Source organism: Triturus cristatus, chromosome 2_2, assembly GCF_964204655.1.
Source record: "Triturus cristatus chromosome 2_2, aTriCri1.1, whole genome shotgun sequence".
Lineage (NCBI taxonomy): Eukaryota > Metazoa > Chordata > Amphibia > Caudata > Salamandridae > Triturus > Triturus cristatus.
Window position 1 is genome coordinate 1,004,385,521 of NC_140582.1, and position 22,760 is coordinate 1,004,408,280.

Sequence of the window (22,760 nt, forward strand, 5' to 3'; positions counted from 1 at the left end):
AATAGGGACGGTAGGTTGTCATGTTTAATCATGTCGAAAGCAGAGGAGTATCAAAAGATATGATTCATTATGGTTTAGTATTTTTAATATGTTCATGATGTGAGTGAGTGCTGATTCTCTGCTGTGTCTTTGACGAGAGCCGGATTTGTGTTGATCCAGGAGATTGAAGTTCTCTACATGGTTGCAGAGTTAAATTTGCACGTATTCTTCCAGCAGTTTTGCCAAAGTGGGGATGTTGGATATACGCCGAACTCTGGGCCTTCAAACATGAGTGCAAACGACTGGAGAGGTGATGGCCCTGCAGCAGAAACCCATCAGACTTCACCACCTTCAAAGTAGCCCTCAGCAAATGCCACCACCTTCTGAAGGAAGTCAAAAAGGACCCCCCCAACCATCCGCGTGGAGGCATGCACCAATCACACAAAAGAACACAACATTATCAGAGATTTCTCATGCCCATCTGCCGCAGAGACCACAAACTGCCCTTCCCAAGCACTCCCTGGCAAACTACTTCCACAACTTGATAGCAGACATCTCCAGCAAATTCAACCCACAGCCAACCAATCCCAGTTACCTCCTGACACACATCGACAACTACCACAGCCACCTCACCAATTGGACTCCTCTCACCATGCCAATCACCACAGCGATCATGACCTCCATCCACTCCGGAGCACCGACAGAGCCCAGCCCCGACCACGCCTTCAACCTGGAACAGCTGGAAATCAGTAGCGCATTCAACATCATCTTCAACTCATCCATCACCACTGCCACCTTCCCCAAAGCCTGGAAACATGCAAAGGTGAAACCCCTCCAGAAGAAGCCCTCTGCTGACCCAAGCAACCTTATGAACTACTACGCCATCACTCTGTTCCTCTTCCTGGCCAAGGTCCTGCAGAAAGCCTTCAACTGCCAGCTCATGGATCACCTGGAAGGGAACAACATGATTGATGCCTCCCAGTACGGCTTTCGCTACAACCACAGCACTGAAACCGCCTTGATAGCCGCAACTGATGACATCAGATCCATCCTCAAACATGGGGAGACAGCCACCCTGATCCTCCTCGACCTCTCAGTGGCTTTTGACACTGTATCAAACCACACTCTCATTGCCATATTCCATCACATCAGCATCAGAGGAAACGCCCTCAAGTGGATCTCCTCTTTCCTCACAGGATGCGCACAGAAAATCCGCCTACCACCATTCACCTCCGAACACAAGAGCATAATTTGTGGAGTCCCCCAAGGATCATCCCTCAGCCCCACCCTCTTCAACGCCTATATGACTCCTTTGGCCAACATTGTCTGTGCCCACAGACTCAGCTTTATCTCGTATGTAGACAACACCCGACTAATCCTCTCCCCCATGGAAGACACCACCACCAGTTGCAACTTCCAGAATGCCATGACCAATATCGCCGACTGGATGATATCCATCTGCCTGAAACTGAACACAGACAAGACAGAAGTCCTCATTTTCAGAAGAAACACCTCCCCTTGGGATGACACAAGGTGGCCCATTGCACTCAGACCCTCACCCTACCCCAAAAACCACGCCCGCAACCTTTGCATCATCCTGGACTCAGATCTTTTCATGAAGCACCAGGTCAAAGCAGTGGCCTCTTCTGTTTCCACATCCTCTGCATGCTTTGTAAGATTGTGAGGTAGACCCCCGTCAACTCCAGCAAAACAGTGACTCGAGTTCTTGTCACCAGCCGCCTGGTCTATGGAAATGCACTGTATGCCAGAACCACCACCCATATCCCCAAACAACTATAGGCCATACAGAACACTGCAGTCAAATTAATCCTCGACCTGTCCAAATGGACCAGCATCTTCCCCACCTCAGAAGCCTCTACTGGCTCTCTGTCCCAAATTGATGCCACTTCCTGCTGCTGACCCTGGCCTACAAGGCCTTCCACTACGCCAGACCCTGCTATATCAACCACCACCTGACCTTCCAAAATCTGACCAGCCAACTCTGATCTGTCTCTCTTCCCTGACACATGTCCTTCAAATCCAGCAGAGCCATATTGGAGGTCGTTCTTTCTACTCCCTTTCAGCCAAGTCCTGGAAAGACCTCCACCTCCGAACCTCCCCTTCACTTGCCAGCTACAGGAAGGGACACAAGACCTGGCTCTTCCACTGAAGCTCACCGTACCCTAGCACCTGGATACCCTCAGGGTGATAAGATGCGCTATATAAATACTGATTGATTGATGTCCATCTGGTCTTGCTGATGCCAAGCAGGGTAAAGTTATATTTTTTCATCTCCGCTGCCACTTGGGTTGTCTTGCCTGCCTCATACATGGTACTCACGTTCCATGTATCAATGGTGATGGTCTTGGTTGAAAGCAGGTGGATCGGCTTTGTGGCTTCCAGGGTTCTCTGGTTTTCACCACAAGGCATCATATCTCTCTGCGAAGGAGATTCCTCCCTCCCCAAGGCCGGGATGCCTTTTGGTCTTTTAGTTGACGTTTCTATAGCTAGGATTGTATTGCTATTGATGAGTAGCTAGCCTCATGGATAACCCTCCTCCTTTCTAGCTGGGCGTGATACCAGCCATGGTGGAGTTATCAAAGATCTAGGCAGTACTAAAAACCCATTTCTTTTGCTGTGGTCACTGAGAGATTCCACTTTCACTCCTATGACTTTTATAGCTTTCTGAAGATCAAGGTTGCTCTGAGAAAACCCAGCAGAGTGCCTTAACTTCCTTGAGATTCTAGTGAATAACCCTCATACTGCATCTCTAATATATAAAACTTTGCAAAAAAAGAATATCACAAATAATAAAAAAATTATAATGAAAGGGCGGAATTCTACTCTCGCAATAATATTAGCCCAATCGTACCCTCTACCTGTGATGAAATTTAAGACTCTCTCTTATGACATAAGTCAAAGCTAGAGTCAAGTTTATTTAGGTTAATAAAAACCATAGATTTACACATAACAATAGAAAAAAATCACAAAAAATGAAAACAATAACCACGTTCAGAGTGGCAGATCATCCTGCATTATTTGTTTCACATGTGTCCTATCCTGTCTTGCAATACCTCTTCCGTACAACGGGGTATATAGTGCAAATGTGACAGCGCAAGTTGCGCTCTTAATGCAAGGGCAGCAGAAACGAGAAACAAGGGTAGACTTATATCTAGACACCAGTATTGCCCCATCTACTTTTCCTCTACATTGTTGACTTATTTTACACAGTTCCCTTCATAAACCCAGCTGTAAAGTGCAGGTGTGACAAGATATAATTTGCTGTAAGTGGAGGAAGAAGACATCAGGTTAAAAAAAGAATACTCAAACCACTTCATTTTGTAACTTCTGCAATTGACATTTCATATAACAATGAGCTGTCCATAAAACTAGATATGTAGTGCAAATGTGACAGCAAAATATGTGCTAAAAGTGCAAGGGTTGCATTTAAAAAGAGCAACAGGAAAAGGGTAAAACTTATTCTGGGCAGTAATATCACCTCATATTCTCTTGATCCACCTTATTGCCTACTGTATTACACTGCCTCTTCCATACCAAAAATAGAGTGGAGTTGTAACAAAATTTGCTACAATTAGAAGATAAAGACATTGAGATAAAAAACAATTGCACAACCACTCTCATAGTGAACATTTTGTCTGACAGTGACCTGTCTACCTTCCCAACTTGAGAAAACTTCTCTCTGAAATGTATAAGCTAATAATAAGAACCATCAGATCAGGATATTTCCTCAAATAGTGAACCATCATGTTCCCTTGGTCCTTGTTGTTCCACCTCATTTTCCTGTGATGCCGCTTCAATTATATCTAGACATAAAATGTCCCCTCTACTGTACCAGTGTATGCTTGGACCTGCAATAGGTCTTTCTGGTTCTCTATATGACTGTACCAACTAGGATAAATAGACTCAAACTCATGCTGACATTGTAGAGGCTCTCCTGGAGACTTAGATCACTTACTTTTGAATTGCAAACATAGCAGACCAAAGATGGAAGATGCTATAAACAAAATTGTTAACACTAGTCCCACTCAAACCATATAATTGTCTCCTTAGAACCCCTAGTTAGTATATCTACTCCAATTCTGGACAGCAGGGATCATTACTACATGGACTTATTACTCACCAGTGGTGTAAAAACATTTGAGCTAATGGGAAAAATCACAATAACATCTCATACCACAGAAGGTGGGCTTGGGCTTTCTTTATTTGAAGTGCAGACAACATCATACATAATTTCAACAGCAAATCTCACCTTTTATGGTCCAAATTTGACCTTTACTTAAAAAAATCTAACTGCAATACACAACATTTTACATGCAATGTATATTGCCTGATATGTTTTTCCTGTGTGTACACACCATATCCCTTACTTTCTCTCTATTCCTTTTTCTTTCTCTAGTTTTTGTCCCCATGCTACTTCTCTATTGTTTCTCTTTTTCTTTTAGACATCACCTTGTCATATTAAGTTCATTACTGATACAGACACTATCCTTGTGTTAATAAGTTTAGTTGATTAAAATGTATTCAATTTTATGGTAAAATCATAAAAGTGTACAGCACATACAACAACAGTAGATTTAAAAGTAAACAACTCCATGAATAGCATAAATGGCAGCAATAGTACAAAATAAAACCTCAAATGAGTTCCATCAGCTATAAAACGATCTAAATAATTTAAAAACAGTTCAAATAAAAAGAGCTAAAAGGGCCAATATTGTCCCAATGGTAACTAGATCGCTACATTGCAGTCTTATTGGATAGTCGAAAGGACACCAGAAAGAAAACAAGAAACAAAGAAACATACTTTTGGTGACACTAGCAACTGTAAATTACGATATGGCAACCAGATTTGCCTTAAATGTGCTGGGTCCAACAGAGGCCTGATATACTTGAGGCATAAGAAGGAAACATTGGACACACAAGCACAATAAATGGAGTCACAAATCGAGATATTATTGCAACTAAAAACATGCAGATTGGGAAATTAGTACCAGGCCCCCTTTGGAAACAAAAGCTGGTGAAAGATATCTAACCTTAGAAATTTTAAAAGATGTTGTTGCCTGTTAGACACATTCAGTGGGAGGGAGGGTTCTAATCCGCTTGCAGATTTAACCACTTCCGAACGGTCTGTTTTGTCAAGGCATAATTTTCCATTTCAGTAGTCTGGGTTTCCTAATTTCTTAAATGATTTTTTAAAGTATTGTAACCAAGGGATATGAGCCACATTGCCTAAAAGCAAATAATCCTGTAGTATCAGGCTTTTATAATGCAGATCCTCTTTATATCAAACCACATTAAGAGAGTACAAACCTGAATAAAATCTACATAATATGGCATACCTAATTCTTTGTGTGCTATTTTGGTGGGGATTCCTTGACCAATGGCTTATAAATTTCTGAGGAATTTGTTCTCTGTCACATGAATGCCATCAGTGTTGGCATACCCCTAAATTTCACTGCTAAAGGTGGCCATCGGAACACATTTTGCTTCATAAACATCAAGTAATAGTTCAGGGGACTAATGCCCAATGTGCCTTGTAACCTTTTGGAGCCCAGAAATTATATGTTGGAGGGCCCCTCTATTTTTAGATAAAAGATATTTCTAGCTGAGGCCCGAACTGAGGAGCAAACCCATATATGCCAAATTTTCCACCCTGGATAAAACCTGACCATTAACTGAGTGGTATGACATTTTTTGAAGTTTGTCAATAAGTCCAAGCTATATATAAAATCAACAAATGCATCTAGTAAACGTTGCAGGCTCCTTGCTGTACTAGCAATTAAAATTGCATTATCGGCATATAATAAAACTGGAATAGCTCTACCCCCTGCTTTAGGGACATCAGCTTCAATTTCAATTGAAACCCCCGCTAGGCAATTATTATATATAATCATCTATGATGCACTAACATGTAGGCCTGGGCGGTGAAGTCATTTGCGGAGTTTGCAGAGTTTTCTGCACTATGCACTCCGTGGAGCATGCAGTGTTCTGAAAAACTCCGCTCCGGATAGCGGAGCAGTTTTTTCCTCACTTGCAAATGTCAAGTTGGCGCGCGAGGAAAATTAACTTACCGGCGATATTTCTCAATGCGGGCGGTCAGATTTCAATCACTCACGTTGAGAAACCTCCCGTTCGCGTTGAGAAAGCTGCTGCTCGGGTAAAAAATCTATTTGAGCGGCAAGAAAAGAAGAAGAGACCTCTTGCACTGCTGGTGCAGTTTGCACTTATTTTACAGCGCGGGACAAACACCCTCTGGTGAAAATCAATACGAACATAATGACCAAAAGCACTACTTTAATGTGCTGGAATGTATCACAATGTATAATTCTTGTATTGCCCCTTATCTGACTTCTCCAATAAAAATCTTGAGAAAAAAAATGGTATTGCGAATGCTTGACTGACAAAAACATTTCTGCGATATCTCTAAACCAACTTTTAGATGCAGGGGAAAATAAATGATCTGGGAAATGTTCAGAACGCACAATGCATGTTACCTTACGACATAACATGGTAGTTAGGCTACTAAAATGTAAAAAAAAGCATGACAGTTCAAATGGAGGGAATACCTACCTCTGCTCCAAGAATCATTGGACCCCAAACCTGGGATGGAAAATGACTAATTTGTACTTGAATTTCTCAATGTGATATAACTAACAGCAGGCTGTATAATTCTGAAAAACAAGAGGAACTCCTAAAGCAGACACAAATGGATTGATAGTGGTTAGTGGTTCACCACATCGTAAGAAGGCTCTTCACCGCTACTGTACCCACCAAGAGACTTAGAGGAACACATGTCTGAGAGAAGAAAGCCTCAGCAGCAGATCTCTTCGCTGCGACTTGGATGTATTAATCCTTTCCTGCTTTACCATGACTGACACACTGACAAGGATATCCAATTGTGCCATGACACACAGTCTGTTTCTCACTTTGTGCATCAATAGACTAGCTCATGACTTCATAGCTGGCTCACTCTTGGCTAAAACATAGCTAGAGGCTAGATTTGTGAGGCTTCAAAAATTGAGTAATGTATGCCAAGAACCTGAATGTAGTGAATTCCCTGAATATCATGAGGAATCCCTGGATTATATCAAACACAGAGGTTCTCATTTAGGGTGGTGTGCCAAATTTGAGGTAATTATTCTAACATAGAAGTGATAAGCAACTTTACCATAGGCAAACTCTGGCAGACTATGCTGCCAGTGTTGACAAGTAGCTCTATATCATGTGTGCCACCTTTGGCCATACCGAGTGTCTTTTACCCAGCACATTTCAATCTGTCTCTTGAAGGTTCAGCTTTCCTATTATAAGTTTAGGCATAAATATCCCTGAGCTGATGAAGCAGCGTGATTTTAGTCTCTATCCTGTATGCGTAATCTATATACCTTTGTACATGTATATCACCAGGAGGTAATTATAGCTAGGATGGAGGTGCTATCAAAAAGACCATTTTCAGGTGCCAATGTCTTTGGTGTCGCTTGATGAATCTTCATAAAATTTTGCAGGAAAATTTGCCTGGCACTTCAGGCGTCGTTTGGAAAGTTTTGGTGTGGTTCGTCAACTGGGGAACGAGAAAAAAGGGGGAACTAAAAAATGTTTTTCCCTTGTTAATTCTCATAGTCCCTTCGAACAAGCCTACAGACAGAACCGCTGGATGAAAATACACCAAATTTGGCAGGAATCTAGATGTTTTTATGCATATAATGCTTTTTGTGATTTGGTGTAAATCCATTCAGTTACTTGGGAGATATTAACTGGAAAACACATTTGTATATCTGGGATCGTGGAGCACCCGCAAATGCAACAGTCCCCGTGCTGCAATCTGATTGGCTGCCTTTACTTCAATCCAGGAGGTGTTGGCTTATACCCAGTCCCAGAAAAAAAAATTAAAAAGAAGAAACGGGGAACAGTAGAAATACCCTGCCCCCATGGGCCTCTTTGGGGGGTCCAACAGGACCCGCAGTACCAAATAGCATTGTTTGGAAAACTTTTTTGGCGGGACATGCATTCGATCTACGCATCCCACTGAATTAAATAAAAAGAAAAGTGCTGACTCCGGCACCTCGTTAGTAATCGGCCCCTGGTGGACCAGGTCATGGGTCCTTTTAATAAAACATCTCCTCATTAATGCCCCAGAAACCACCACGTCTCTGGAGCTTATATTCTTTTTATATGGGGGGGGGGGCTCTCAAACCCCCTCAGCCCCTGGGACTGCCACCTGCCCGGGCTTTCATTTCAATTAATACAGAGGGGCTGCAAGCCCCCCCACAGCCCTTTGGACCACCACCTCTCGGGGCAAAATCCAGGAAAGGAGGGGGGCCGCATTGCACCCATCCTGGAGCCATATGTGGCCCTGAGGACTATCATGCCCCAGGGTGCCCACCCCCAGGACATAGCTGTTTGCTATGGCTTGGCAGGACTTTTAATTCTCCCACCAAGCCATAGCAATTGTTCCACTTCCAGCAAGCAATGCTTTTGCTTGCTGGAAGCGGAGCAGAATTGCTTTAACAGAGAGGGAGCTGCATGTTCAGCAGCTCCCTTTCTGTAAAAGCAATGCCTGCTCCCGCAGGAACTTGAGGCTCCCACCATGGACCCCAACAGTGGTGAGTGGGTGCCCTGGGTGGGACCAAGGTACCCACACTAGAGGGCGGACTCTGGGGATGGGGTGCCCGGGGCCAAAATTGGCCCGGTACTAGGGCCACTTGGCCCTCCTCTCTTTAATTTAAAAAAGGCCGGGCCCTGAGTGACGGAGTCCCTGGTTCTAAATTTGTGGCCCAGGAGGGAGGCTGCTAGGCTCTTCCCCCGTTAATTTAAAAAGAAAAGGCTGTGCCCTGAAGGATGGGGTCCCTGGGGACGAATTTGGCCCAGGGAAGGGGGACCACTTAGCCCCCACCCCAAATAAAGAAAAAGAAAAGAAAAAATAAAGCGAACCGTCAAGTTGCCGACGCTGCCCCCTTTTCCCATGACTCTGAAAATGCGCCTCCTGGCACACAACTGGTTGGAGGATGAAATCCCATTGGCTGCTGAGGGTCCTTGGGGGCCAACAACTCCACCTGTTATATTCAGTAATTTCCACACAGCGGGATTGCTGAGAGGTGTTCAGAGGCCTTGCCCTCTTTCTCCACCACTCTGCAAACTTGTCTCCTTGTGGACTATTGGTTGGGGGATGAAGTCTCCTTGGCTGCTGAGGGTCCTTTGGGGCAAACAACCCCTCCCGTTACCTTCAGTAAGTCCCACACAGAGCAATTTTTGAGAGCTTGTGGGAGGGCCCGCTCCCTTTATCCACTACTCTTCAAATGCGTCTCCTGGTGCACTACTGGTTGGGGGATTGTAGGGAGTTGGCTCTGTATATAGTATACCAAAGTAAGGTATAGTGTGCACAGAGTCCAGGGAGTCCCAAGAGGTATAGCGGAGGCTAAATTAAGTAAGTACTACCAGCTCTCTTTGTGGTAGTGTGGGCGAGCAGTTAGGCTTATCCAGAGAGTGTTTTAAGCATGTATTGTATTAACTTCATCAAGAAATGAACACACCCACTCAGAGACGGAATCCAGCCCGATTAGGTAAGTATGAAAAAAGTATAATTTTGTTTCATTTTAGAACCAAGAAGGACTTGGCACAGTTAAGTAAAATACACTTTCAAATCCTAAAGACTATTCAGGGAAATGCAGTTGTGCTTGAAATTGAAATTGTTACAGGTTTGTATAACTTTGAAATGCAGTTTGAATTATACAGTAATTACTTTGATTACTGGGGGTGGTATGCCTAGATATCACACCTTAGGATCTCACAATTCAAGGTAAGTATGACATTTTATACTTTGCAATTGAGTTCTCTTCTCTTCATACAACAACGGTTCAATACAGAGAAATTTTTAGGCCCAAAATCTCTTAACATAGGTTTGGGAGTTAGGACTAAGTTTCCCCAAGGTCTATGTGGGCACTCAAGTTGCACCACCAGCAGCATTGGGTCAGCTGGGTGCAGAGTGCAGGGGAGCAATGTTAGCCAATGGGGCTTAGGGGACCTTAAGTTGGGACTGCTTCCGAGCCAGCAACTTGTGCGTGGGAACAAAGCTCCTGGGGTTAAGGTGCACCACCAATGGCACTGGGGTGGCCAGGTGCAGGGTGCAAAGAGGACGTCGGGACCCTGTGCTTCACAATGGAGACCTTTGGTTTTTGCAAAGTTGCTGCTGGCTCAGGCAGGGAGTCTTCCTGAAGGCATGCACCAGCTGGAGAGGTAAGTTGGGTTCTTGGCTGATGCCTGTACACCATCGGTTGGGCCACCCAAGGCTGTGGGGTTATCGCGTGCAAGGGTATCTTCTGGCATTGTTTTTTTTTAACAGCTCCGGTGTTGGTCGTGGGGACCTTCAGTTTGAGGCTGCAGGCATCGTCTTGAGGCTGGAGGGAGAACGGGGATCACCAGATCCCAGGTCAGGATTGCTGGGAAGACCTCCTTGGGGTGTTAGGCTGCGGGTGCATAGGGGTACAGACTCGTAGGGTAGCTGGAATCCGGATTCTGTGGTGAGTCTTTGTTTGAGCAAATCCAGTGCTCATGGGAGACAGAGTCTGTAAGATTGTTGCAGGGCAGGTCCCCGGGCTCTGGGGGTTGCTGGCTGGTGGACTCACCGGGGTTATTGCTGTAGGCAGGTCGTAGACAGGAGAGACCGATAAGGCTGGGGCCAAAGCTGTTGGCTTCCATTTTTTCTTCCTGGGTCAGCACAGCTCTTCGGTCCTTCTTTCTTCATCGAATCTGAGGAGGCAAGGTTCAGGGTTGCAACTAAATACTACATTTAGGGCGATTAAAGGGCTGTGCATGTGTGGACCAATGGGTTACTTCCTTGAGGTGGGTACACCCCTATTATGCCCCCCTCCAGTGGGGGGGGCATGAGCCTCTCCCTAATTGGCTGAGCCACCCCATCTTCAAGATGGAGTGGACTGAGATGTATGCTTCACCTCGCCTACCCCATCTGAGGGGTGGGGTTTGTAAAGGTGGGCACACCTCTCTTCCTAGCTTGGTTTTCCTGCTGATTCTCTTACCCAAAGTGGGGCCAGAACCAGTGGGAGCCAGTTTCTGGAGGCAGCAAACAGCAGGGAAAGCTTCCAAAGGCATCAGGACTTGGAAGCTCCTACTTTCGTGGACACAGTCAATCCTGGGGGAGGAGACATGACACCTCTGCCCAGGATGGGATTTGCTTCTGGACCCAGAGAGCACAGGCTCTTTACCCAGGGGTCCAGAAACCTGTCTGGTGGTGGCAAAGGGCAGGCAGCCATTCAGGAACCACACCAGGGCTGGTAAATTTTCAGGGGGCATCTCCAAGATGCCCTCTGAGTGCATTTTACATTAAATCCCACACTGGCATCTACGTGTGTTTAATGTGCTAAGAAGTTTGCTACCAAACTTCCCAGTTTTTACTAACGCCATTATGGAGCTTGTGAGTTGCAAATGACAAATTCCCAGACCATATACTCCTTATGTCTCCACTACACTTACAACATCTAAGAATGGACTTAGATACTTCAGAAGTACAGGGCTCATGCCAATGTACCCTTAGGGCTAGGGGACCCTGCTAGAGGGGTGATTTACCTAGACATCAAGCAGTGAATTGCAGACATGACACACAGGGATATGGGCCATGTCAACTCTTCACTTTCCTCTGCTCCAAAACACACAGCCTGCAGTGACAGTGTGTGTGTGTTAAGGTGCAGGGCCTCTAAAGGTGGCACAATAGGTGCTGCAGCCCTTAGAGACCTTCCCTGGTTGCAGTGCCCTTGTTACCTATTGTACTTTTTACAAGAGGCTTACCAGTGGCCAGGGATGTGCCAATTGTGGATACGAAGGTACAGTTTTGGGAACAAACACAGGCCCTGGGAACCTGAATGGCAAGGGCCCAAGGCATATCAATTCAGGTTTCATCAGATGTCAGGCAATAAGTGGGAGGTAACCATGCAAAAAAGGGGACTTCCCTACAAGGATAAAGTCCCCTTGGCTGCTTTGATTCCTCCGCAGGTGTGATATTATGTTTCTCATTAGGTACAGAAAGGCATATTGGTATGTATTAGACTGCTGCTAGTGAGGTCTGGGAGAGAAAAGTTGGCAAGGATGGTGCAGCAATGGCTATGAGAGAAAGCCTCCTGTCCACAGGTGTACCTGTAGGACTGAAGGATGCAACTCTCACAGTCAACAGATGTGTGCTTTATTGTGTGGAGATGGGAACTTAAGGGGATGTCGACTCCCCTCAAATGCGGCTATGGTATTGGCTGTGAATGGTAGTAAGAAGATATGTATGCTCTGGAAACTAACAGGTGTAGCTTTAATTGGTGTTTCATAGTTAGCTAGGCAGACTTTACCCTGACTTAGAGAGAGACTTATCGCTCTCTTTTTCCTGTTTTTTTTTTAGTGTAAGCTCCATGCTGAATGCCCTTTCATTTCCCTTCGACCTTCTTCTGGAGTTAGAACTCATGCGGACACCTGGGTTTCTCCTTTAGAAATCCCCTGTAGGGTTCTCTGTCTTAGTTTATGGTTAGACTAGATAGGGAAAGTTCGTTTATGGAACACCTGATTGTGTCAATCTGTTTCCTTTGCATTCGGGCTGTTATTGTTTTGTATCGCACTTTGTTATGACTTAAATTACTGGCACACTTCAGCCTCCAGACTGTACTGTTATATCTGTTCCTGCTACTCATATATCCTGGTTGGATTACAATTTTAAAATAAACCTTTATGGTTGAAATATCTGAGTGTTGTTTTTCACAGTGATGGAAACGTATTTCTGATGTTAGCTCCCTTACAACACTTCAAGTCGTCTCTCAAAGTTCCATACGATCAAGGGGGGGGAAGTTGTTTGATGATTTCACTAAGGACCCGATTATGAGTTTGGCAGACATGCTACTCAATCACAAATGTGACGGATATCCCGTCCGCCGTATTACGAGTTCGTAATATGGCGGACGGCATATCCGTCATGTTTGTGATGGAATAACCCATCTGCCAAACTCATAAACAGGCCCTAAGAGTTAAGGTTCAGATACCCACACTTCCTCACCCACCTCAGCCTTGCACTCTCTAAGACCCGGATGTGCATGTCTGTATAAAGAGTGTGCATTAACACATGTTATTTATTTCTCTTTATGCTTTTGGTTATAGAAGGGCAACATTATGGGCCTCACTTTGGTAATGAGGAGGGTGCATTTTGGGGAATGTGGATTCTGGTTCAATCAAACTATACACAAGTCACACAAACGATAAACAAACAGATCAGTATTGTCAGATTAAGATTTTTAGCAAAGATATAAGCACTTTTGCTATAAATTTCTTTGCAAGCCTTTGCATCAGTCTTGCTCAAAGGTGCACATACTGAACATTTAAACTTGATAGGTGAAATTATGTATTAACAGAGGCTCAGAACACTGCCAACAAATCACCCTGTAAAATACAATATTTTCAGCCCTCAAAAATAAAATAGTCCACAATGTTTAAATGTAGATTTCAATCATGCGCATAAAGTATGCAGGAGTAATTTCTTGGAGGGTCCCAGCATCCATCTTGTTACAGACAATGTCATGGTTCATCCTGCATTATGAATACCTCCCCTTTTCAGACACCAAGTAATCTTCAGCCTCACATATTGGAAAAAAGACACATGAATAATTTAATGTCTAAACCGACTGCATTCTAATGTTTTGATTCAGCCTGTGATTTACTGTCATGGGTGATCAGTCTCTTCCTTTTTTTTTAACAGAATGGCCACCTACAGCAGTGTCTGGAAACAGTTAGGAAAGAATTCATCATATTCAACAGAGAAAGGTAAGTACATCCATCAAATGCCCGTGTAGGATCCTGTGACAAGGCTGCTTTCAAAGTTTGAAGGCTTCAGGAACAACAGGAAGTGATAAACGAAAGTGGCTACAGCAATAGAAAGGATGAGCATGAAGACAGCAGTATGACATGCTGATGCTCGGTGGGGAAATTGTGTAAAGGGCTCTTACTTGTTGTCTATGATTTAGTAATTGTAACAGGAAGTCAGAAAGAGTTGTTTTATTTTAAGGCTGGAGCAGTAAATGTTTATTACTATGTGAAGAGAAGCATTTACTTAGTGATATGACTGTACATTGTTTAATAGAGCACAGCCAGGATAAAACATATCAATTGTTCCGTACTCAATGCATGTGATTAATATGTAGGTTGTGTGATGGAACCATGCATGCATTCTACAGCACGTATTGAAAGAGGAAAATGCCTGTAGAGATTTTTGCTTTTGTGCAGGACGATACCCCTTCCTGCACAAAAAACAATCTCCCCATGATGCAGGCATCCTTGCACCATGGTGCAAGGGTGCCTGTGCCAGCGAATGGCAGCACAGGAATGCAAAATATTATTGTAAATATTTCGCATTTCTGTGCATTGAAAATGCCGCAGCGCGGCGAAGCCAAAGGGCTTGCGGTGCAGCGCTGCGGCACTTTCTTGTAAATCTGCCGCCTAATTTTTTTAAACAATGTGTTTCTTCTAGATGTTCACTTGAAATGAGAAAAACATTAAGGGGCCTATTAGTATGGCGGGCGGACCGCTGCTGCCGGCCTGGTGGTGGCCAACCGCCCACCATCTGTTCCTGTTTTACCCCCGCCATATTAGTATGGTCTCCCTACTTCCGGGAGGACCACCAAATATAGCATCCGCATTTACGGAGTGTGTGACGTCAGTAGGCAGCTGGATGGCCCAGAACTGCCTCAAGTTGAACACTTCCAAAACAGAGGTGGTGATTTTTGGTAATGACCCAAATTTCTCGACACCAGCTTGGTGGCCAGGTACTATGGGACCGTTACCTCTCCCTAAAAAAGTGAAAAATTTGGGAATCATCATTGATAACAAAATCTCCCTCAAAGATCAAGTCAATGCAGTAGTTTCGGCTACTTCGCATATTTTGCGGTCCTGCAAAAAGATCTTGCCCCTTCTACCCAAAGAATCCCAAAGGATAGTTATATCAGCATTGGCACTCTTAAGATTAGATTATTGTAATAGCCTCTACCTTAATATTCAGGAGGGACTTTTGAAAAGATTACAATTATTGCAGAATGCGGCAGCTAGGCTGATCACTGGCATTCCCAAATATGCTTCCATCTCGGCGGAGATCAAAAGGCTACACTGGCTGCCGGTAAAGAAACGAGTTTTGTTCAAATCTATGTGTATTACACATAGAGCCCTACATAGTATGGGTCCTTCCCATTTGAGAAACCATATTCATTGGTACTCACCCGGTAGAAGCCTGCGGTCTTCAGGGGAAAAACTAGCATTCATTCCAAGGGCAAACAAATCGAACTGGGGTGGGCGAAGTTTTTTAGTGAGCGCAACTAAAGAATGGAACACTCTCCCATTCCATCTCAGAAACACCACAAATCATCTAGATTTTAGGAAGGCCCTAAAAACATGGCTATTCACACGTTAATGCCTCTCACACCTAGTCACGACTTAAGGATGGATTTTCTTCTATAGCGCCAGGACACCTTCGGGTAATAGTCGCGCTTTATAAATACTAATAACATAACATAACATAACATGCTACTGCAGTTGCAACGAAAATCAGGTAACTTTCTTCCTGACCTCTGATATTAGATCCTGCGCTATCTACCAGTCCTAAAAGCATTGTTGCTGAAGTAAAGCTAATAGAGTTTTTGGTAATATGATTTTAAAAAGCCTCTATTCCTTTAATAAAGGGCAGTAGTTTAGGACATGAGTAAAACATATGCACCATCTCTGCTTGATCAGCTCCGGTTCGTTTGCATTTTCCATCAAATTCAGGTCCCCATTTAGACATTTTAGCAAGAGTGTAGTACAAATTAAAAGCAGTCTTAAAAAACTGTCTCTTTAAGCTAGCTGTTAATAGAGTTTCTTTTGCCCATTTCAAGAGACTCCTGGAGACATATTGCTGGTCTATCTAGCCTTTTGCTCCACTTAGAATCTTGAGAGACTAAATCATATCTTTGTGTCTCAGCCATTAAATTATATATGGCCCCTATCCTGTAGCTATGTCTAGTTGCCTCTATGGCAGGGATCTTATCTATCGCAATTTTTTAATTTTCCTTTCTTAAAAGAAAATCCCTAATATGTAGAAATTTAAAAAATCTCTCATTGGCAAGTCAAACATCTCCTGCAGTTCTGAGAAGGAGCATTGTTGAGTGTTATTATGTAGATCTCCTATCGACTCAATACCTTTCTGTTTCCACCTTTCCATCACTGAGTATTGAAAAATAATAGGTAATATGGCGGTCGCCGAGACAGGAGTGTAGAAATTTATTTTAGGGATCGCCAGTCATCGCTTAAGCTGAGACCATATTTTGAAGGCAGCCCTTACTACCCTTTATTTAGGTTTCTTGTAATAGCTGGGCTCTAATATTCTCATAAAGCATCCTTTTGCTTCAATTCCAAGCTCCATTTCATATATTGTTAGATATTCTATGATGCCACTTCATCTTGTATCTCCAATCAAAAAAATGCCCATACATTGAATTGCACATGCCCAGTAATAGACGGTAAAGTTGGGAAATTACCACCCAACTCGTAGCCTCTGCAAGGTCATATATTTTATAACCCTTCTAGGCTTTTTATACCCCCACAGGAAGATCACACACATAGATTCTAGTTTCTGCAACCATGGTTTACTAATCTACACTGGTATTGTCCTGAAAAAATACAATATTTTAGGTAAGATATTCATTTTTATTAAATTGCAACCCCCAAATAATAAGAGGAAGAGATGGTCCATCCTGCCCAAATCTCTTTTAATATTCACCAGCACTGGAGCCAAGTTGCTCTCAGCTAATAGATCCAGACTTGAAGTTATCCTAAGAATCCATTCCCAAACCCCTTTGATTCCAAGACTGCCCGCAAAAACCCCCAACCACCCGATCGAACGTCTTTTCTGCATTTAGTATAATCAATCCCAGGGGTGTTTCGTGGGCTTCAACCAGGTCAAATAGTGTAATCACCCTTCTAATGTGGTCTTCAGGGCCCCTCCCTGGAATAAAACGGTGTTGCCTGATAGACACTAACTGCAGTAATAACTCTGCTTAGTCTTTAGTGTAAATTTTTACATCACAATTCAGAAGTGAAATTAGTCTGAATGGACCCTCGTTGTGCTTATATAAAGGTTGCTAACATATCCTGTTCCATTACATGAAAAAACATTAAAAATAATTTTAATTGGAGAGCATCTGGGCCCACAGCATTCGCTGTAGCTAGTGATGTTATAGCTTGGAAGATCTACTCCTGAGAGACAGGCAAATCCAAAGACTCTTGATCCTTGAACTTTCATTTCCAAGCCCTGAAAAAAGGTAGCATATCCATTTTACGGATCTTTTTGATACAGGAACTCTAAATACTTTGAGTATTTCCATGGGGGTGTCCACTATCGTCTCCCCTGCATTCTTTATAGCAGTTATACATCTCCCTACTTTTTTCTGTCTGATCTTTTTTGCCAACAATCTGCCTGTGGTTTCCCCGTGTTCATAACCTTCCAACCGATACATGGTACATTTAGCTGCAATTTTGTTACTAAAATACTGGTGATCCAGCGCAAAGGACAACATTTACATATTCTCCTTATGTCACAGATTCTTATACACAAAGGTTCATTCATACATTCATTCATTAGTGGGGCCCATAACACCAACACACTTCTCATCCACACAATCTCACTCGAGTCTTTACACGGGAGAAGGGGCTGCTGGATAACATGGGTACCTTATTACCTATCAGGACTAATTTCCTACTATTTTATATATGTACATTCTATATACACTCTTCAGAATCCTGACTTTATCATCAAGGCACTCCACTGCTTGGTCGATGGACCAACTAGTTGGACTGGTTGATGGTGAATTAGAACCAGCTAAAACACAATTAAAGTCTAGAAAACATTTGATATCTTCAGTGATTAATTCAAGAACCACAAAATCATTTCTTGTTATTTCAATTTTGTTTATCTAAATCATTAATCAATCCTTGTAACCTTACATTTATATACTACAGCTCAAAATTTTTAATTTAGATTTACTAAAGAATAATTAAACATTTAGAAATCTCATTTAAGCATGAATTTTAGAAAAATTGCAGTAAATCATTTACCAATGAACAGGCGACGAATAGCTTCAGGTTGAACCACCCAACAAGAACTCCATCTCAAAGAATAACCCAAAGACAAACGTAGCCGCAACTCCAATTTCAACTCTCGAACTCCACCCGAACCCACTAACTCCAACTCCGACCAACTCTAACTCCAGAAACCCAACTGCAACTTCTGAACTCCTACTCCGAACCCCTCTGTAATGACAGATCAGGGGTTATTATACCTTTTTGTGCCTTACTTCATACAAAATATGGCAAATTTAGGGGCAGACCAAATGTTCTGATTGGACAGTTTGGGGTTATCAATAGTTCATTGCACTCTTCCCAGTGCAAACTGGTTCTGCATAGTGACTTGGCACAAGAGTTCACAAGTGATCACGATCCCTTCCGATTCCCATGCAGGGACCAACAAATGTATCTTTTCAAGGCAAAAGGGTCTTATTGACAGTTTCATTCTTTGTCTCTCCCGTGGTTCTCATATGGTCATCTTCTGACTTGCGGTCAATTCCCCAACACATCGACCTTGGCAAGGAACACGATGTCAGGAGTTCATGTCACCTCGTGATCTCAAGAACCATCTGGGCATGCGCAGAAATCATTGCGCGCACACGGTGGCATCTGCTTCAGAGAATGCCATCTTGAGTACTGCGGCCTAGGAGGCCCAAACGTTAACTAAGCGAAAATAGACATAGCAGCAATTAATATGTAGAAATGAAGGTTCTAATGTTCAAACCCACACTAATCCCAATATATATTAGTATTTTCCTAGCTGCAGAAACATTTAAAGCCATAATACTTACCATTCGATACCTTTAAGCCACAATACAATCACAAAGCAATATAAATCATGCAATTTGGCTATCTCACCACAATCCAAGTTAGTTTGCGTACCATTGTTAATTATTTAACCCCTTCCATGCTCATGACGGAACGATTCCGTCATGAGCATCGGTTGAGCTGTGCTCATGACGGAACCGTTCCGTCATGGCCCCTCCCGCGCTCGAACCCTTCAGCACCGCGGGGGAATCCGCGCAGCGCTGAAGGGGTTAATTTTGCCATGCAATTAGCAATTTAGTCCCACATGTATTTGTGTTTATCAAGGTGCAAATATTGATTAGTACCACTTCCACTGCAAACATGTTATGTTAATTATTTTAGAAGGATTACGTAATTATTTTCGTGCAAATTAGAGGAGGTATGCAAAATCTTGTTTTACCTGCTCCATCACTGGTTAATTTGAGTTTTTCAAATAGAGACATCCAGTTGCTCTTTTTCAGTATCCCGACTTTCTGCCAAGCCTTTAGTAATTTTTTCTTCAGCCCGTGACATTTACCTAAACAGCTCCTGAATCTCCTCCTGTTTACCATTCTGCAACTGTAATTCAAAGCTAAATGTCTCCCCCCTTAATCCTGCCTTCATTGCATCCCATACAATACCTGCTTCCATGGTCCCCCAATTTATTTCCATAAACTGCGTTATCCATTCCTACATGTGTTCCAGATATGCTGTATTCTCTAAATGAATGTTTAAATCACCACATGAAACTATGGGCCGAGGCCATAGAGCTAATTCCGTATTTAGTAAATCAAAGGTGTCAGCTTCATTAATGTTAGAACCATAAATTGTACATAGAGTGAATTGAGCTGACCCTATCTTGCATTCAACGATTATCCATCGTCCTGTCGCTTGTCAACGAATCTACGCTCCAAAGAACAGTGGTTTTAAAACCGCAACCCCTTTGACCTAAACCCCTGTTGTGAACATGCTAAAAGATCAAGGCCTAAATCATTTAGCATTTCGCGCTTCCCCCTAAGGATATGAGTCTCCTGCACACAGGCTATGTCTGTTCACATTGCTTTTAGGCTCAAGGCTGTTCTCTTTCTTTTCCCCCTATCATTAAGGCCTCAGATATTAATTGTGCAAATTCTCATCTTATGCTCCATTTATATGTGTAGGGTGTTTTTCCCTAGTTAGGCAAATCATGTTAGGCTTATTGCTTGTATCCCCCTGCATAATCTTGTTCATCAATCCACACTTGTTATGCAATACAAGCTCACTTTTCTTCCTTAAATACTGCATATACTGATAATTGTCAACATTGCTGACATCTTGTTTACAACCTCTCCTATATTTCTGATTTATACCACCACCCACTTCCTGTGCCACTCCTCGCCCTCCCAGGGTCTCTCCACCTGGTAGACCCCCCCATCCTGCTCCCTGAGGTTGTAGGACCTTTGAGGTCCATTACTGAAGGTGTGCGCTGCTCTCGGACTTGGTCCCTACCCACTTCCCCATTGCATTCACAGCTGTATCTACTGCCCTCTCTGTCTTTTCTTCCCAAACATTTCCAAGGAGTGAGAAAAGAAAGAAGAGAAAAGCATAAAAAAAGGAAGGGAAACTACTTCATTATATCATACTCAGTGTTTCAAGAAATTCCCTTGCCTTAATTTCTGATATAAAGAAATTGGCCTTATCCTTATCTATCACTTTCAACTTAGCCGGGTTCAATAGATACACATGTACACCTTTGGCTTGGAATATTTGGATCATCTGGCATAGTCGACGTTGACATGGAAAAAATCCAGTCTAACAAAGAACTCATGGACTCAAGTGCCCTATTTCATATCCGGCATGTCAAGTCATATAGGGCTTGGCGAAGCAAGAAATTCCCCAGGTAAATTAATATAGCTCTTGGTTTAGAGATTCCTTGTCCCCCACCTAGTATTGTTTAAACTGGAAACAATGCACGCTCTGAACCTCCCAAATCCAGCTGGAAAGTTCAGGAAAGGCTTTCTTCATGAGATCAACCATAAATGTATGGATATCATCTCCTTCTACCCCTTCCTGGATACCCAATACTCTTAAGTTATTCCTATGATGCCTATTTTCTAAATCCTTGAGTTGCCATTGTATTTCAGTAGATTGTGATTCAAGCATTGAAACTCTCTCCTTCTGGGACAGCAGATCACTTTCCATTACTCCAATTCTATTTTCAGCTTCCCCGATTCTATCCACAGTCTCTGTACATGATTTGGCGATTCAGCGGATAGCATTTTGCTTTTTCCTACTAGAGGCTTGGGCTGCCCGTGTCTCATCGCGATGAATAATGATATTATGATAGATTAGATCCAGTAAAACTGTCTTAGCAGGCTCACTCCCGGTACTTTCTGGGACACGGTCCTCCAAGCTAGGTGTGCCAGTATAGTCCCACAAAAGGTTTTTTGATTTAGCTCCATCTTTATCTATCTTGATGTGCCCTGGTCTTTTTTACTTTCTTAACCTTTCCCTCTAATCCCATGTTTGTTCCATCTGGTTTCAATATTTGATTTTCTTCCAGGCTGCTCTCATCACTTAATAAACTGTCCATTGAGTTCTCCCTCGTGCTTTGTCTGGATGGGTCAAGTTCCTCTTCCCCAGAGAGACTAGACTGATCTGATAGCACAAAAAATATTTTTCCTGAATCTACTCTGGCCAATTCCACCGCTGTCGAGCGCTGTTCTTTTCTCTGTTCTTTCTCGGCTAAGTCATCATTTTTGTTTGCCTGTTGCATAGCCTTTAAGGCACTAGACCCTGGGGACCCTTGTTTTTGGACAACTATGCCCACTTCATGTCCGTCTCACCTCTCTTTCATCTTAACGATGCGGGGAGTCTGGCTTATAACAGATACATCAGTTTCCGTGGCTAAAATTCTATCAAGCGTGCCCTCTGTACAGCCCATAGCAGCTCCGTCTGTCATTATCCCAGGGTTTGTACTCACATTCTCTGTGCCGGCCTCCGGTAGTTCTTCTGAGGCCCTGGGCGGTTGACTAGCAGATCCATCCACGTTAGATGCTGACTTGTTCAGAAACTTAGTTATTGCTCCTGCAGGCATTGAAGTTGGGGCTTTTTTTTACATTGCCAGAGTTTCCAGGTGACTCTCCTCCGTCCTACCCAGCCTTCCTTGCAGCACTCTGGCTCCGTGATCCTGTATCTACAGCAGATGCATGTCCGGTGCCTCGGCCCCCTAAGGATTTAGCGGATTTCAGCAGCATCTTTGATGTGCGATATCTCAGCTTGGGTGTCCCACTTTCAGAGAAGCCCAGCACACAGCTCCATGAACAAGAAACCAGGCAGCACATTTAGACTGCCTAACACACCTCGCCACTTGATTGGTCAGTGGAAAAGTAGGAATAGGAAACACATCAGCAAGCCTCACAGCATACTCCGTCTCAAGTCAGGGGGCAATCTGTCGTGAGGTGCTTATATCCGGAGGAGCTCTGAATGTCTTTGATCACACGGCTGCCATCTTCCCGATCTTGCTAGTTAGGCGCTGGAGGAGACTTGGGAGGTGGAAACTGCACCTTGGCTTATATGTTGTGCTACTGTGTGATGACAGCTCTTCACTGGGAGATTGTGTGATCGGGCAATATTGTGTGTCACTGTGTAAATTGGCAGATCTTCCTTTGTCAATGAGAATTAAAGGAGGCTGGCAACACTCCTGCAGGGAAAATATTGAAAATATAGGACCAAACACTGTCTTGTTGTTGAAATATCTACAATTCAATTTGTTTTAAAGGTCTCTCTGAAAAGGTACAGAACACTGCATTAAACATCCACCAACCAAGCCCAGCCTGACCTCAGTTGCGATTTATGGGGTTGTTCCATAAGAAAAC

The 22,760-nt window shown here is 43.3% G+C and overlaps 1 protein-coding gene across 1 annotated transcript in view; it reads left to right on the top strand.

Moving 5' to 3' along the window:
- The window catches only part of STK32B (serine/threonine kinase 32B), a 1,850,878-nt gene that overhangs the window by 1,622,922 nt on the left and 205,196 nt on the right, over positions 1-22,760 (top strand). Inside the window, exon 11 of the mRNA XM_085642433.1 lies at positions 13,730-13,794. Within this exon, the coding sequence (XP_085498559.1) occupies positions 13,730-13,794 (65 nt within the window). The remainder of the gene's footprint in view (positions 1-13,729; positions 13,795-22,760) is intronic.